Source organism: Ptychodera flava, chromosome 3, assembly GCF_041260155.1.
Source record: "Ptychodera flava strain L36383 chromosome 3, AS_Pfla_20210202, whole genome shotgun sequence".
NCBI classification, from domain to species: Eukaryota; Metazoa; Hemichordata; class Enteropneusta; family Ptychoderidae; genus Ptychodera; species Ptychodera flava.
In genome coordinates, this window is record NC_091930.1 from 21,491,316 (window position 1) to 21,509,419 (window position 18,104).

The window sequence follows — 18,104 nt, forward strand, 5'->3', positions numbered from 1 at the left end:
TGAAACACAAAAATAGAAAATACAACAAAAGCAAAAAAACTAGACACACGAAACAACACAAATCAAGGAACACAACAAAACGCCGAACCATAATTAAACAAAAACAACAAACAAATTCCAACAACAATCTCCGATTCATTAAAAACCTGTCATCACACAAACTAACAAACACAGAAATAAATGCACTAAGCAAAGGGCTCAAATTTATTCCAACACCAAAACGCCCAAAAAGAATCAATCTGTTGAAAGACGCAAATAAATACATTCGCAGAATGCGACTCCAATACATCATGCGCCACAGACAAACCAAGAAACATCAATTCAAACACAAATCAACATGGGTCCCACCCGCAACTGATAACACAAACTTGGAAAATTACCTAGAAGCTACTAAACTAGCGCTAGTTGAAATCCAATTTCACAACACAAAAGACAACATGACACGTGCCGAACGCATAGCAATTAAAACACTATCGAAGAACACGAATCTTACTCTCAAACCATTTGATAAGGGACGAGGGACAGCAGTCATGAACACAATAGATTACATAAGAGAGTGTGAACGACAACTCGGCGACTCCAACTACTACACAAAACTAGCAACAGACGACACAAAACAAACAGTGGAAAAAATACACAAACTAACGACAGAAATGTACAACAAAAAACACATCGACCTCCACACTTATAAATATATAGATCCATTCTACACAAATACGCGAACACCACGCTGGTATGTTCTACCAAAATTACATAAAGCGCCACCAACGGACACAAAATTCGCAGGTCGCCCGATTATAAGCGGTTGCTCAAGTCCAACCTTTCACATATCGGAATTCCTGGACCACTTCCTCAAACAAATCGTGGAAAAACAACCGACATACATAAAAGACACTACAGATTTCATCCGGAAAATGGACTCAATCCAGGCTCCGAACAATGCCATCCTAGTCACATTAGACGTAGTCTCTATGTACACAAACACACAACACGATGACGCCATACAGGCGATCGGCAAAGCATTAAACAACGCAACGCAAACAAACAATGAACAAACAAATATCCATAAACCACCAACAGAATACATGTTAGCTATGCTAAACATTATTCTGAAAAACAACACATTCGAATTTAACAACGAATTCTACAAACAGACATGCGGATGCGCAATGGGTTCCCCATCGTCGCCCAATATTGCTGACATCACATTTCACGAATTAGAACTGAAAATCATACATCAACACACAACAAAAATATCACTATGGTGTAGATTCAGAGACGACATTTTCTAATCTTCATTGGAACTGAACACGAACTCCACGAATTCATTACACTAATTAACAAAATGCATCCCACTTTCAAATTTTCATATGAAAGTTCCTCACACGAAATAACATATCTTGACCTAGTCATTTACAAAGGTCAACGATACAACAAGGAAAACATACTAGACACCAGAACACACACAAAACCAACAGATACATTCCAGTTCCTACACTGTAAAGTTAAGTGTTAAAGGATAGAACACCAATTAAACGCCTTTTTGTAACACTTTTTGAACGCGTCTAGACGTTCAGAAATTTAACACTACGTGTTCAACCAATATTCAATTTTTAAAACACACGTGTGCAGATTTTGAACGCTACGTGATAATCAGACAATATATTGAACACCATGGTGCTCCATATCAGAACACTCGTTGCACATGAAATGTGTTCAAAAAATTGAACGCATTTACGCGTTCAAAGGGCTGTAACACTTTTTGAACGCATGGACGCCGTTCAACGATAAGTGTACGGATAGTTTTCAATCGGATTCGAACCCACAACATACGGCATCAGTCGCCTAGCTGAGTATGTTAAAGGCAGAACACATGATGCGCGCTTGTTTAACACCTTTAATTTTGGGCGTTCAGGCGTTCAGCCTGGAAAATAACATTACAGACCACTGATATTCAGTAAAATTATTTTATTCTAAAAATACACAAAACATTTATACGATAAATACAATAATTTACTGTAAAATGGGCAAATAAACATTGCTACTTTGTATGTAAAGTTTGTCAGAGGAAACTACCAACGGTGTTAACACCCTCCTATCAAAAACATAAGCAATAAAAATCCCCATAAACACTGTAGATCGTTTTAAAAATATGAACAAATTAATGACAAAACTGGCTTTACTTAAATATTGTGGATTACGTTTTATTTTCATACTTGTTGAATACGTACAAAGCTCATCTGAAAAAGCTCACAATTTGGCTTACTTATTGTGTTAAAAAACACGTATATGTATGAAATGCATACTCAATTTTTGTAAGATGGGTTCTTAAAGACATTTCCTCTTGAATAGATAATTGTAAATTTTGAAGAAAAAAAAGTTAGTCAAGGCTTCTCTAGTGCACATGGTATATAGTTGCCCACACTAAAGTAAACACAACATGTCAAGTTGTCAAAGTGTCACAGTAAGGCACAACATGCAGAAAGTGGGGAAAGTGGGTCCTTGGAAGGATAAAACCTATTTCCTTGTCCAACGAAGTCCTTCATAAACCAAAAGGTTTGTTTGTTTGTAATATCTTTAAATAAACCCTGAAATAAATCGGTGACATTTCAAAAATCTACTTCTCAGAAATTAAAAACATATTCGTAAAGCCCTTTCAAATTCTGGTGTACCCTGCTATTAATTTTTATACAATTTTTTTACCAAAAATGGTACAAATCGCCCTTAAAATAAAAGAAAACGTAGATTTCATCTTAACTTGAATATATCACATTCTGGTAATCCCTAATATCTTAAAAATATCTGAAATGTCTTTAATGTCTTAAAAATACAAAGTTGCAAATTTCTCCATAATTTTAACAATCTGAAAAAGGCTATCAGTAGAGATCTATGTCCTAAATATCAAAGCTGTTAAATTAGCGGTTTGAAGAAGATTTTTTAAAGATTTTTTGACCAAAAATGACAAAAAATGCCATGAAATATAAAATTTAGAATATTTCATAACAGTTAGCACAAATTTGACTAAGGTCATTATTTGGGACATGTTTACCAAATATTGAAGACGTCAGTAAAAGAGAAGAAGATTTTTACCAAAATATTAGCAAAATCAGCCTCAAAAACATAAATTTGCATATTTCATCATAATTTAAACATATCTGATTCGGGTAATCCCTGGGAACCTGTAATATAAATATTAAAGAATTCGTACAGGCTGTTTTGAAAAAAAAAAACCTTGTTATGTACAAATTTTAATACAATGCTATACATCGACTTATTTAGCTGACAGCAAAGCTAAAAACCAGTTGCTAAGAACAAGAAACGCGTTGAGCTACAATACAAAATAATCTTAGGTTTGATAGCATGCTGCGATCAACTAAATGTTACAGGGGCATAAGCTTTCAAAAACGTGAAGTCTCCTTCATCAGATGCAAGGGGGAATGAAAAATTGAAGCAGAAAGTGACAGAAAATTCAGAGTGAAAATTCAGAAATTCAGTAATTCAGAGTGGACATTTTTACTCTGAATTTTCTGTCGCTTTCAGCTTTAATTTTTCATTCCACCCTTGCATCTGATGAGGGAGACTACACGTCTGTGAAAGCTTATTCTCCAGCAACATATAGTTGATCATAACATGCTACCAAAGCTTAGATTAATAAGAACGTTAACACAAATACAGAAACTTATCAAAATTCAGTTACCCTTGAAAGTTTAAATCTACATTAGAGATGAATTGGGGTTCTCAAGCTTGGTTCCAGACAGCTACCTCTTCTGTAACAACTCTTCGATTTTAAGTGAAGTCCATTTTTTACATCCTGAAAATAATGAAACAATAGATAATATGGCGAGATGAGACTTTCTATGAAAGACAAGTGGGCTGAGGGGAGCCTCTTTTCAATACTGTTACAAAATATTTGCTTATTCTTGTCATTAACTGATTAAAATAAAAAAGCCAAACTCTCATATGCTGAAACAATACATTGTATACTCTACGATCATGTTTAATTGATGTTTTACGTGCGATTGTGTCTACTAAAAGACATGTGTTAGCTGTGATTACGCAGCGGTACTATGCAAGGCGTAACGATCGCACTCGGGTCAAGGGTTATCGCTACAGTGTGTTGCAATGACCCTTGACCCGAGTGAGATCGATCGATAGGCCATGGCCAAAAGTACCACTGCGTATTCACAGCTAGTTGTTGGTATACCAGCCACTGAAAGAAAAAAGGTTTCTTCACGTAGTTAAGCTATTTCATGGTACAATACAATTAATTTCAAAGGATAATAATACAGATGCTTCAAAATCTAAAACCTTTTACTATTTGGAGAGAAAACTTACCCTTCTGGTCTTGTTTCCGCACGATGACGACTTCAGCGTGCGCTTACAAGAAAAATGTTGCAACTTCCGTTTTGATGCATCATGGGATAAGAAAAGGCACCAAACTTGAACACCAAGTGTTTAGAAGTAGAACGCCTCTTGCACGCCGATGTTAAAATTAAAACGTTCATGGTGGTTTTCTGATTGTCTTTTCAAATTTTCAAAATTTCAACCCGTAATAAACGTGTAAAATTATTTTTTATACTTCCTTTTTTAGAAAAAAACATGCTTTCAGCAATTGTAGACCGGAAATATTTTTCACTTAGTGTGAAATTTGTCATACCAAAATCCGTGTACGTATGCCGGACAGCGAGGCAGTAGTAAAGTTAATATAGCCATTGTAAAGTAAAAAACACAAAAGATTGTTAACTGTTTCAGAGTATTGTAAAATTTCTGTGATGCTGAGTTTTTGAACACTTGAAGGAGATGGTTGTTAACACATCGTGTTCAGACTTAGAACATCATTGTTAATAATATGAACACTAGTGTTAACAATATGAACACTAGCCATTCAAATTTGAACACCGACATGTACATTTTGAACGCGTAAAGACGCGTCTGGCGTCCGCTATTTTTACAGTGTACATAGAAAGTCATGTCATCCAAAATCAACCTTCAAGGGCCTAATCAAAGGCGAAACATTAAGGTACATGAGGACATGTAACAATGAAGAAGACTTCACCAACAAAGTCAAAACATTTAACGAAAAGCTATTACTGCGAGAATATCCACAACAAGAAATATCAAACATCAATGCGGAAACAAATTACGCTACACGAAGAACACATTTAAATCACAAACAAACGCACAACAACAACACAAATAAATTGATATTTGCTACCAAATATAGTCCACACATCAAAACAAAAGACATCAAACAAGCACTCCTGAAGAACTGGGAAAAAATAGAGAAAGACCAAACACTAAATAATTTATTCACAATGAAACCGATCATCGCTCACAAAAGAAATCCAAACATTGGCGACACACTCATAAATGCACAAGTACACAATCTTAGAGAAACGACCGAACAAAATGCGACACAACAAACTGACCCAAACATAAGTATTCTAGCCTCCTTGCTAGACGTACAAAACACTGACAATAATTAAACCACGGACAGTGAAACATAAATCTAAGGAGAGCAATGTCCAAAGAAAAGCGACTGAGGAAAAAACCACACACTGGTTTCGAAACGTAGCGTCAAAGGATCACACTGTCATTCGACAGCCAGATTACGGCTACGTCTCGCCATGGCTTATATCTACACCAATAGCCAACACACAAAAGCAAACACAAACACAGAGAACGAAAAAATAGTATAGGCGATGTGTGCAGCCGCTTTCCCTTTATTACAAATCGTATGAACATATAGATTGGTTACTTAAAATAATTTGTTTGAACCAAAACGTTGTCATGCAAATACTCGTACAAAATGGAATTGTGACCATAAATACTCTTGGAAAGCTGCAGAAAAAAGTACAGGAAAGTCATCAAATTTAGAGAGACTTTGACTGTATAAACTGTATGGTGATTTGTCTCATTGTGAGCTCTTCAATGTTATCAGGAAAACTTAAAGTTCTCAGTGATGTAAACTATTCAAGAGTAAGTAAACTATTCAAGAGTAAGCAAGACTTGAATTTAATGATTTTTACTGCTTTTTATAAAAGTGAGGCCAAAGTTTTCAGAAATTCTTTGTCTTGTGTCCTCACTTCAGCAGGTTCTTGGCAATATTCTTGAAAGAAAACCCACAGTGGATTTTATTGGCCTTGACCTCCAAGCTTTTCTAGGTACACATCCTTGTAAATGTACTGAAAACACACTCATGCTTGCAGTTTTACATTCTTGTGGAAATCTTAAAGTGAAAGGGATGTTTATGCCACAGGTCATGAATTGATTTGGGTAATTTTTTTCAGCTGCATCATGTGCAAGTAGCTAATTTTTTGTTAAAAAACCGTATGGCAGAATAATTAGAAAGTAGTGAAATAGACAAAGTGTAAATTAGTAAGGCAATGCTGAAGACAGGGAAATTAGAGAAATGGGGATGAAGTTAATTTGGCAGTTTATTTGCTACAACAAAATATATTGTCAATTGTATTGTTTAACTCACAGAATATTTTCAAATATATAGTCTAGTTATAAAACTATTGTCTAGTATATTGGTTAACAACCACAAGGTTTGTAAATATATTGTTGACTTCATTGATATTGTCCAATTTATTGGGGCATGTTAAAAAATTGCAATATGCATTGGCAAATAAAAAAAATTGATAAATTTATTTGCCAAACAGCGTTTTTTAACCTACTCTACGCCTAAAATTGAAGGTGATTATAGAAAGTTCAGGTCATGTTTTAATATGTCCACAGTGAGGAGAAAATGTATGTACACTCAAACAGTCAGAAAAATGTACTTTTTCGAAACGCGATAGAAATTCCGAAATTAATCTGGAACCTGTTATATATATTCTAGTAACGCTCATACATACTATTTGGCACTGCCATCCATGATTTATATTCTTGATGTGGTAAGAGAACGATTGAAAGTGTACCGAGGAACGTTTTGTGCAAAAAGTTCATGTTTTTCACTTTCAAGGAACGTACTGCTTTTTGCTGCTAAGTTTGTAATGAGTGGAGTTTTACGGACGAAATGAGATCGAGTAATACGGCAGGCTTATATGAGCTGTATGAAAAGAAAATAAGTTAATTTGAAGGCGCAAACATGAGAGAGTATGCGATTGGAGCAGACACGTCAAAATACGGACTCAGATCATAAATTTGTCATCACTATAACGATTCAGTAGGTATTCACCCTACATATTGATGTTACTGAACAGTACTAACAAACACACATCATGACCTTAGGTATCATTTTATTTTTACTCCATCAGGACCGTTACCTGACCAAATTGCATAAAGCGACAAATCGTAGCCGAGCCAGAATTTGGGCAATTTATTACACAACCTTGGGTATTGGCAGTTCAGAATATCCGGGGATGGAACCTGTCCCTCCGTTTACGGCCCCGTCCATAGACCATTCACCATCGTGTCTTTTCTTTACGATGTTTGGCTAAAAGGCCAGTAACTTCACTTTTACTGATTTTCTTCACTTGATATTATTTGTATTTTCTAGTCCTCTTAAAACTTGTTTTACACCCTGGCACATGATGTGATCAACACAATTCAGAATGTCAACCTAGTCTGTACATGGGGAAACTGCAATGTTATTGTTAAAAAAACAAAAAAACTCATGAAACGTTACTGTTACAATTACTGGCCCACCAACAAACGACGATGAACGACAATGATTGAAGGTTGCATATTCGCATTACATTTAATGCAGCATATAAGCTAGGAATGCAATACGACGCACCCTGTTCTGAACTAAACAAAATTATATGATAATATCGTCGAGGCAATTACCAACAATAGTATTGTTGTTCTGAGTCGGAGAGCATTGTGTAAGAAAGAACCTAAGTGGTTCCATGGGAATGAAACAGAAAGATCGATATACTTCATAGATTCAACACCGAGGGCGCTGCTCTGTTAGCAAAATACAGGTAACTAGACTTGGTTCAAGTCGGTGAATTTCTAAAATAATATTTTGTAATAGTTTTTCTTGTGTATCTCCTTTTTCATACAAATCTATTTGGAATTTGGCAGCCTAGGCCAGGTTTCCTTGCGATTAATCGAACGCGTTACTTTTGAGTCTGCGCTGTAGTGAGGTTAGTTTCTGCCGGATTCAAACTCCCCTGTATGGCGTTCACCTTACTCATTGCGTTCACCCCACTCACGCGTTTCACATGAAAACAGAACACAAATTATCGCGTTCAACCCACTCAAGCATTCACAAATCACAGACTTGAACCAAGTCTAAGAGGTAGCCTCAACGCCAAGCATACCTTGTTGAATGTCATTCAAATCACGAAAAATTATGATAATCGAATGGCGTATGCTAATCTTGATCAATTTTAAAGACCTAGGAGCAGATTATCTTTGTGTTACATTTATAGCAACAATTTCTACAAATTCTTCATGTACCACCTTTTGGATATACATTACTCTGTATCTATTTGAGGTGAGACGTCTGAGACTTTATTTCGTTTACGTTTCAGTTAAGGGCAGATAAGCGGAAAAAAGTACAAGTATAATCTAAGTAAGTTTTTGAAGTGTATAATATTGCCTCTTTTTTTTTTGATTACTTGACAGAGCCACATACCATTGTCTACGATACATTCAATAAAAATGACTCGGTCTCTCCTGTATTTTTTGACACTCTGCCTCTCTGTCTGTCTGTCTGTCCTCTATTTGTGTCTGCCTATACGTCTCACCTCTCTCTCTCCTCTCTCTCTCTCTCTCTCTCTCTCTCTCTCTCTCTCTCTCTCTCTCTCTCTCTCTCTCATGTGTTTGCTTCTAACCCATAACTCTGTGTAACTGTCGATTTTTTTATTGTTTGATAAGTTTCACGAAAGTCAGTCGTAATATTAAGAAGGACGTTCGGGAATCAGGTAGAGAATGAACGTACTTAGATTGCTTGCGTCAATTAATATCAGCAATAACAATGAAAGTAATTCTTATTTGTTATTTGTGTTGTCTCTTTTTTTGTTTGCTTCACTGCAATTAATACGTTTCACTGCTTAGTCACGTGTGTCTTTGCGCTTTCAGCTTGTTAACGCTCAAGGGTCTTGTCACACCATGAAAGTTAATTCAACGTGATGTTATAATACATTAAAAATAGTGCAGCAATCAATTTCGTGCATTCATGTCTAATAGGATAAAATATTGCATCGTGCAAAACTCTATAAAACGAAAAGTCCCCGAAAGGTAAAGACTTTTCATTGGTTGCACGATTCGTGGCAGCGCGTATATTTTTCCTGTTTGTTCCGTAATGCGTAATTCCGAAATTTCTCCACCATAAGTCCATTCGTCATCATCAATGCAGTCTGTTAGAATGAATAATAAAGCAGGTCAATCGTGAGTCGGGTCAAATCTCGACACGATTTTCTCATCTCATGATCTGTAACTCTGCAAGCCGACTGTTCGTTTGCGGTAGCATATTACAAAAGGACACACGTCCTCAGTCGTGCTTGCAGCAATTACTTTGATTTCGTTCTTACGTCGTGGACTCGATGTAGAGTGTGAACGCATATACTCGGACAACACGATTTTTTAAAGTGTAGGATGGCATTCCATAGACGTATTTTGCATGATGAAAGTAGACATGCAGGTCAAATAGAACCCATGAACAGATATGTGTAATCTCAAACTCCTTGTTGTGTATAAAACTTCAGTGAACAACGCTTCCATCCAAACGCAATTGCTTTGAATCAACTGATCTTCTGGAATATTTGTCGATGTCAATTTAAAATCGGATAATGATAAGAAAACTGGACGCAAATTTTAAATTTACGATTATAATTTTGTTTTACTGCGATTCCTCAAAGCCTAAAATAAGAAACGTTACAAAGTTAAATCATTGAACAAATTCCCCTGGCTCCTACTCAAAAAGTCTTAGTAGGAAGTTTACCATTACATAAGATAAATGGTAACACTAACACTAGCAAGGTCATTAATCAGTAATATTCTGAAACGACTAACTACATTGATATCAATGTAATACTTCAATGAAAATGGAATTGAAAAGAAAACACGCAAAAATATTTAAGACATGAAGTTTTGTCAATTGCCTTCATGTTCATCGAAGGATGCTGGAAAATTAGGAGAGTGGCTATAAATTCTACTTCTACGATCTACTGGGGAAAGTACGCAAGAAAATATGTCAGTACAATCTAAAAAAGAATACGTTGTGGCGTTACAATAGCAATAATAGGAAATTGTGATACATGTCGAAGAGATAGCTATGTTATCTCTGCAAGTTAAATACAACTGTTCCAGTCACAAGCATTGCTGTGAATAGAGATTGCATATGAATTGGGAGGAATTGAAAGGCATTAATTATTGTAGTGTTTAAATTATCAAACAATCCAAAAATGGGTAACTTGGCAATGAAGAATGACATAGAAGATATTTTCTGAAGCAGTATACAGAACAAACATAATTATGCTTTCTTTGTAAGACTAATGTACATAATACAGGACAAGCTTTACAAAGTGTGTATCTTTGGTCAACAGGCCCAAAATGAGAAACACGAATTTATCTTTAGAATATAGAAGTAGAATATCAATCCTATATTGCCATGGTAACGATGACAATGGAGGTTAAAAATAACAAGCCGGCTTACTAAAAGTGACTTGAAAAGTCAACATCTATTAACAAATCTTTACACAAATTAAATGCGCCCATGTGTAGCAATGACTGGAAAATAGACACTACAAGTTCTTTTCACAATCTGTTCTTGAAAATTATACACAAGTATAATTTGCAACACATTATGGGACCATAAATTTCGCAAGTTACAACACAAACTCGAGAATGTAGTCAAACTTGATTACGAGTCTCCGAATTTCTACGTTCCTAAGTATTCGATTTTTACCATCTATTGACTAGAAATGTTGTGAAAATTGCGTTTTATATGAGAAGAAAATGTTACGCCCAAACTATACCATTCTAAATAAGACAAAGTCAAATGTGCAGGGGCAAAAATGTTGAATATAAGCTTAAATTCTGATCCAAAAATATATGCTTACATTATCATAATAACAGTAAATAACAGTAAAACGGAACTGTAGTGTACTATCAAAAACCGACAGTAGCCGTATTATGGCCCTGCCACGCAGAGCGGAGTAGTGCGTGTGTAGACGCCAAAGAGGTAGCCGAGGCTCTTCTTTTATTGTACATGTGGTCTTTGGTCCTGAAAACTTTGCAACCACCTAAGTCTGTGTATTGTGATTTGTGTTTGTAAACAGCGTTTCCCTCTATTATGGTGAAGGGTAACATACTTAAAGGCGCCCTTCTCAATCCCAGGTTCTCGCATTAGCAAATGTGTAAACAGCCCTTTAGCAGTTTGTCATTCTTTTGTTTTCGATTGAAAATTTCATCAAGTAAATAATACTTAAACTAGACTAGATAATCTGATAATTGAAGGGGGGGGGCTTTAACGGGTCATGTACACAAAGGTCCACTCAGCATCGCGATATCGTACCTATGGTGTATGAGAAACACATGAGAATTGTTTTTCTTTAGACAGGGATTGAATGCATACAATTGGCACCTAGTTAAAGCTTGTTGCAACTTTTAGAGAACACAAACTGACCCTAAATCTCTTCCTCTAGTATTAACAATCCATGTAGGCATAGATCTTGTCCGTGATGTAGGGGACATCATAGTTTTACTCCGTAGATCCACTATGTGGATTGGTGGGACACCATGTATATTAGTTTTCTTTTTCCGACCCAACCATTTGTGTTGCAAATTTGACTGTATTTTTATCATTACAGAACTGAGATGACCGTTACCAACTTGAACAATTTTATGTCGATTTGTTGCAGTTCTAGCACCCCCGACATCCCTGACGGCTTCTCTCTATTCTGGTCGCGAAACATCCGGTTTTAGAGTGCCGATGGAGTCGTTTGTTTGCATGGATCTACCTCCATGTTTGTTGCGTCACGTCACGGTGAAAACGTATGACCGAAGTTCGGATTTTCGACAGCTATACTGTACAATATATTCAATGTTTCAATGTAGATGAATGTTTAGTTGTAATGTATGTCACACAATTTCTGTATCGTTTGCTGTCTTGTAGCGTCTGATCTAAATTTATCCCTTTATTAGAACCTACTGAGAAGGAACTCGGCATTGTGTCTACAAAATGTTTTAGCGGTGTAACAGATTTTTGAAGCTTAGTTCAGAACTTAGACAGTAGAGGGGGACCCCCCTCTACTGTCTATGTTTAGAACTAGTATTATATGGGCAACATGATATCTGACCAGTACATAGGCCTAGGGGTAATTAAAAATGCTCAGAACAGCCATTTTATCCAATCACATACACGCTTCGTGAGAGCTGTCAAAACATTGGGCTGATTCAACATTTGCAGATAAACATGAGAACATAGTATTATGCATGTGTTACAATCCCAAGCTGGCCAGTTTCTGTTTTGGGAAAAGCTGGAATGTGTGTAAAATCCAAACCCCTATTGGACCATGAAAACGAATATTTTCTGAGAGAAATGACAATATATTATTACATTGATCAGGTCAAGCAATTGCTTCACAACAAACCACAATACAATTTCTCAAAAGTTTGGCTCTGAAACTAATACAAAAATTAATTAATTTCATAAATTTCTGAATCCTTTACTTCCAGAGGTGAAATTCTAACCCTAACATGATAAGAAAATATGAACAGTTCCTGAGAAATTGCAATAATTTGTGAAGTCCATGTCAAGCAATGGTTTCATTTCAAAACAAACAAGATGGCCGTTTCTTTACGGTTTCGAAATGTTGACTCTGAAAATAATACAAAACTTTTACCAATGGATTTAATTTTAACATTATTAGATTCATTACATCCAGAGGAGAAATTCTAACCCCAACATTACCATGAAAATATGAACAGTTTCTGAGAAAAATGAAATTACTGACATTGTTAAGGTCAAACAATAGCACCAAAACAAATGGAATTAGAATTTCTTCACAATTTACAAAAAGTGACTCTGACAAAAAATGATGCGTTTTTAATGAAAACGGCGAAAATTGTGTTAGTTATGGTGATAATGTGTGTGTATGTTGTTCAGTTGTACAAGTTGTATTTGCTGCAATATTTGCATTGACTGTCTTCTCAGATTTTTTACTTGTAAATGATCCTGACAGTGGAATCAGTGTCATCTGAACAAACTATCCTACCGTCTTCAAACACTGCAATGTCATAGGGGTTTACATCTACAGTTACAGTTTCCTGGTATTCACCTGTTATCAAATTTCACTATCTTCCCTTCATCTGCCACATAAATATTGTCTGCATTGTCAACTGTAACTCCACATGGATCCACTAAGTGACTAGATCCAAAATAATTCAATATTTCAAAAATACTGTCCAAAACATAGATACAATTCTCATCACCCCGAATGACACTATGAGTTGATATTTGCTATTCATGGTCAGAGACCAGGGCTTACTGAGTTGTTGACTTAAAATAATGTCCCCATCTCCATTACATTTAATTACACAGTCTGCCTCGTAGTCTGCTATGAAACATTTCTGTCTTTATCAACAAATACACCAGTGGGGCCTTTCAGTTTACCCATTGCTATTATTTGTTTCACTTTACTCTTAGCATCACTCACTACAATGCATTTATTGTCTCTATCCGCTGTGTAATAGTCACCATTGCTTGCCATTTTTGTGTCGTATGGACTAAATCTGTAAGGTAAGCCATGAACTGTGACAGATGTTAGAATCTGTGCAGTGTCTGCTGTTACTGTCTTCACACTGCCAGGCTGGTCATTGAATTCATCTCCATAGTCACAGACAACTACATATGTCCATTCTGGTTTATTGTCAATCCCTGTGGGTCAGAGACCTCTTCTTGTTTCTCACAAGACCTTGACAATGACCTGATAGTGTCTTTCAGGGGTTGACCTTGGAAGATATCAATTTGCGAATGTAGGCGAAAGGTAAGCAGCTGATAAAATAATAGAACTGCCTCTTTGAACGATTGCTTTTCACGTGAAAACTGTAATTCTTGCAAAGTTCTTCACAAATAAATAAACAATTAATTTACAATATTGCTAATTTGCGTCATTAATTATTTTTCACCAATTTACTTAAATTTTAGATAGGTTGATGTACTTTTCATCAATTTGTGAATTTTGTAGTTGTTAAACTGATCACTAATGAAAACTATTTTGCATTCTTAAGGTTTTGGGTGATACTTAAATTATGCTATGATCAAGTGATTTGCATAATTAATGAACAACGGTAATTAGGCTGTATCTAAATGAATGTTCCGCTTAGTTTGCTAGAATTTTACTGAAATTGTTACTGAAGCCATAGCAGGGTCACTGTCTTTTGTCCGATAGAAATTGTCTCTTTAATAATTAGTTATTTGCATAATTGATGATTTTTATAAATAGGCTGTATCTTAATAATGATTCAGTGTAATATGCCACGATTTTTCATTGTCACCCTTGTCTGGTTGATTCTTCAAAGCAATGATAAGTTAATTGTATAATTAATGAGCATTGTTAATTAGGCTGTATCTCAACAATGAAATGGTGTAAAATTCTACAATTTTATGGCATTTTTAACGAGGCAGTAGTAGTGTTACTTCCTTCATCAAGAGAATTTAATCTACTTGGTTATAACTTATGACAAGTTACGGAGGCCATGACTGTGTTTTTGTCTTTTGTTCAATGCATTTCATCTTTGTGGTAATTACTAATTTTACATATTTAATAAATTTAGTTAATTAGGCAATCTAAGCAAATGTTTGGGGTAATATGCTACAATTTTATAGAATTCTGCGCCATGGCAGTGTGTTTGCCATTTCTGCATTCAATTTTTTGCCTGCTTTAGTTTACATTTTGTAGAATTGTTGATGAAGCCATCGCAAATGTTGTATCGTTTAATCAGTAAATATTGTTGTATAGGGGCACTGTTGTCTTGGTTGTCCAGTCAATGTTATATTGAAAAGGGGTGAATATGGCCATTGCTGTCTTGGTTGTCCAGTCAAGGTTGTATTGAAAAGGGGTGAATATGGTCATTGCTGTCTGGGTTGTCCACTTAGTGTTGTATTGAAAAGGGGTGAATATGGCCATTGCTTTCTGGGTTGTTCAGTCAGTGTTGTATTGAAAAGGGGTGAATATGGCCATTGCTGTCTGGGTTGTCCAGTCAATATTGTATTGAAAAGTGGTGAATATGGCCATTGCTGTCTGGGTTGTCCAGTCAATGTTATATTGAAAAGCGATGAATATGGCCATTGCTGTCTGGGTTGTCCAGTCAATGTTATATTGAAAAGTGGTGAATATGGCCATTGCTGTCTCGGTTGTCCACTTAATGTTGTATTGAAAAGGGGTGAATATGGCCATTGCTTTCTGGGTTGTTCAGTCAGTGTTGTATTGAAAAGGAGTGAATATGGCAATTGCTGTCTGGATTGTCAAGTCAATATTGTATTGAAAGGGCGAATATTGCCATTGCTGTCTGGATTGTCTAGTCAATGTTTATGTTGAAAAGGGGTGAATATGGCCGTTGCTGTCTTGGTTGTCCAGTCAATGATGTATTGAAAGGTGTGAATATAGCCATTGCTGTCTGGGTTGTCCAGTCAATGTTATATTGAAAGGGGTGAACATGGCCATTACTGTCTTGGTTGTCCAGTCAAGGTTGTATTGAAAAGGGGTGAATATGGCCATTGCTGTCTGGGTTGTCCAGTCAATGTTATATTGAAAAAAGGTGAATATGGCCATTGCTGTCTGGGTTGTCCACTTAATGTTGTATTGAAAAGGGGTGAACATGGCCATTACTGTCTGGGTTGTCCAGTCAATGTTGTATTGAAAAGGGGTGAAAATGGCCATTGCTGTCTGGGTAGTCCAGTCAGTGATTTATTGAAAAGTGGTGAATATGGCCATTGCTGTCTCGGTTGTCCACTTAATGTTGTATTGAAAAGGGGTGAATATGGCCATTGCTTTCTGGGTTGTTCAGTCAGTGTTGTATTGAAAAGGAGTGAATATGGCCATTGCTGTCTGGGTTGTCCAGTCAATGATGAATTGAAAACGTGTGAATATGGCCATTGCTGTCTGGGTTGTCCAGTCAATGTTATATTGAAAGGGGGTGAATATGGCCATTGCTGTCTTGGTTGTCCAGTCATTGTTGTATTGAAAAGGGGTGAATATGGCCATTTCTGTCTGGGTTGTCCAGTCAATGTTGTATTGAAAAAGGGTAAATATGGCCATTGCTTTCTTGGTTGTTCAGTCAGTGTTGTATTGAAAAGGGGTGAAAATGGCCATTGCTGTCTGGGTAGTCCTGTCAATATTGTATTGAAAAGTGGTGAATATGGCCATTGCTGTCTGGGTTGTCCACTTAATGTTGTATTGAAAAGGGGTGAATATGGCCATTGCTTTCTGGGTTGTCCACTTAATGTTGTATGAAAAGGGGTGAATATGGCCATTGCTTTCTGGGTTGTTCAGTCAGTGTTGTATTGAAAAGGGTGAAATGGCCATTGCTGTCTGGGTAGTCCAGTCAATATTGTATTGAAAAGTGGTGAATATGGCTATTGCTGTCTCGGTTGTCAACTTAATGTTGTATTGAAAAGGGGTGAATATGGCCATTGCTTTCTGGGTTGTTCAGTCAGTGTTGTATTGAAAGGAGTGAATATGGCCATTGCTGTCTGGGTTGTCCAGTCAATATTGTATGAAAAGGGGCGAATATGGCCATTGCTGTCTGGATTGTCTAGTCAATGTTATGTTGAAAAGGGATGAATATGGCCATTGCTGTCTGGGTTGTTCAGTCAATGATGAATTGAAAACGTGTGAATATGGCCATTGCTGTCTGGGTTGTCCACTTAATGTTATATTGAAAGGGGGTGAATATGGCCATTGCTGTCTTGGTTGTCCAGTCATTGTTGTATTGAAAAGGGGTGAATATGGCCATTTCTGTCTGGGTTGTCCAGTCAATGTTGTATTGAAAAAGGGTAAATATGGCCATTGCTGTCTGGATTTTCCAGTCAATGTTATATTGAAAAAAGGTGAATATGGCCATTGCTGTCTGGGTTGTCCACTTAATGTTGTATTGAAAAGGGGTGAACATGGCCATTACTGTCTGGGTTGTCCAGTCAATGTTGTATTGAAAAGGGGTGAAAATGGCCATTGCTGTCTGGGTAGTCCAGTCAATATTGTATTGAAAAGTGGTGAATATGGCCATTGCTGTCTCGGTTGTCCACTTAATGTTGTATTGAAAAGGGGTGAATATGGCCATTGCTTTCTGGGTTGTTCAGTCAGTGTTGTATTGAAAAGGAGTGAATATGGCCATTGCTGTCTGGGTTGTCCAGTCAATGTTGTATTGAAAAGGGGTGAATATGGCCATTGCTGTCTGGGTTTTCCAGTCAATGCTATATTGAAAACGGGTGAATATGGCCATTGCTGTCTGGTTTTCCAGTCAATGTTATATTGAAAGCGGGTGAATATGGCCATTGCTGTCTTGGTTGTCCAGTCATTGTTGTATTGAAAAGGGGTGAATATGGCCATTTCTGTCTGGGTTGTCCAGTCAATGTTGTATTGAAAAAGGGTAAATATGGCCATTGCTTTCTGGGTTGTTCAGTCAGTGTTGTATTGAAAAGGGGTGAAAATGGCCATTGCTGTCTGGGTAGTCCAGTCAATGATGTATTGAAAAGTGGTGAATATGGCCATTGCTGTCTCGGTTGTCCACTTTATGTTGTATTGAAAAGGGGTGAATATGGCCATTGCTTTCTGGGTTGTTCAGTCAGTGTTGTATTGAAAAGGGGTGAATATGGCCATTGCTGTCTGGGTTGTCCAGTCAATATTGTATTGAAAAGGGGGAATATGGCCATTGCTGTCTGGGTTGTCTAGTCAATGTTTGTATTGAAAAGGGTGAATATGGCCATTGCTGTCTGGGTTGTTCAGTCAGTGTTGTATTGAAAAGGGGTGAATATGGCCATTGCTGTCTGGGTTGTCCAGTCAATGTTGTATTGAAAAGGGTGAATATGGCCATTGCTGTCTGGGTTGTCCAGTCATTGTTGTATTGAAAAGGGGTGAATATGGCCATTTCTGTCTGGGTTGTCCAGTCAATGTTATTTGAAAAAGGGTAAATATGGCCATTGC

The 18,104-nt window shown here is 36.7% G+C and overlaps 1 protein-coding gene across 1 annotated transcript; it reads left to right on the forward strand.

Annotated features, from left to right (window-relative positions):
• The first annotated feature begins 272 nt into the window (after positions 1-272).
• On the forward strand, positions 273-1,292 carry LOC139128230 (uncharacterized). Its single transcript, XM_070694049.1, has one exon. The coding sequence runs from the start codon at positions 273-275 to the stop codon at positions 1,290-1,292; it is 1,020 nt and encodes a 339-aa protein (XP_070550150.1).
• The last annotated feature ends 16,812 nt before the right edge of the window (positions 1,293-18,104 follow it).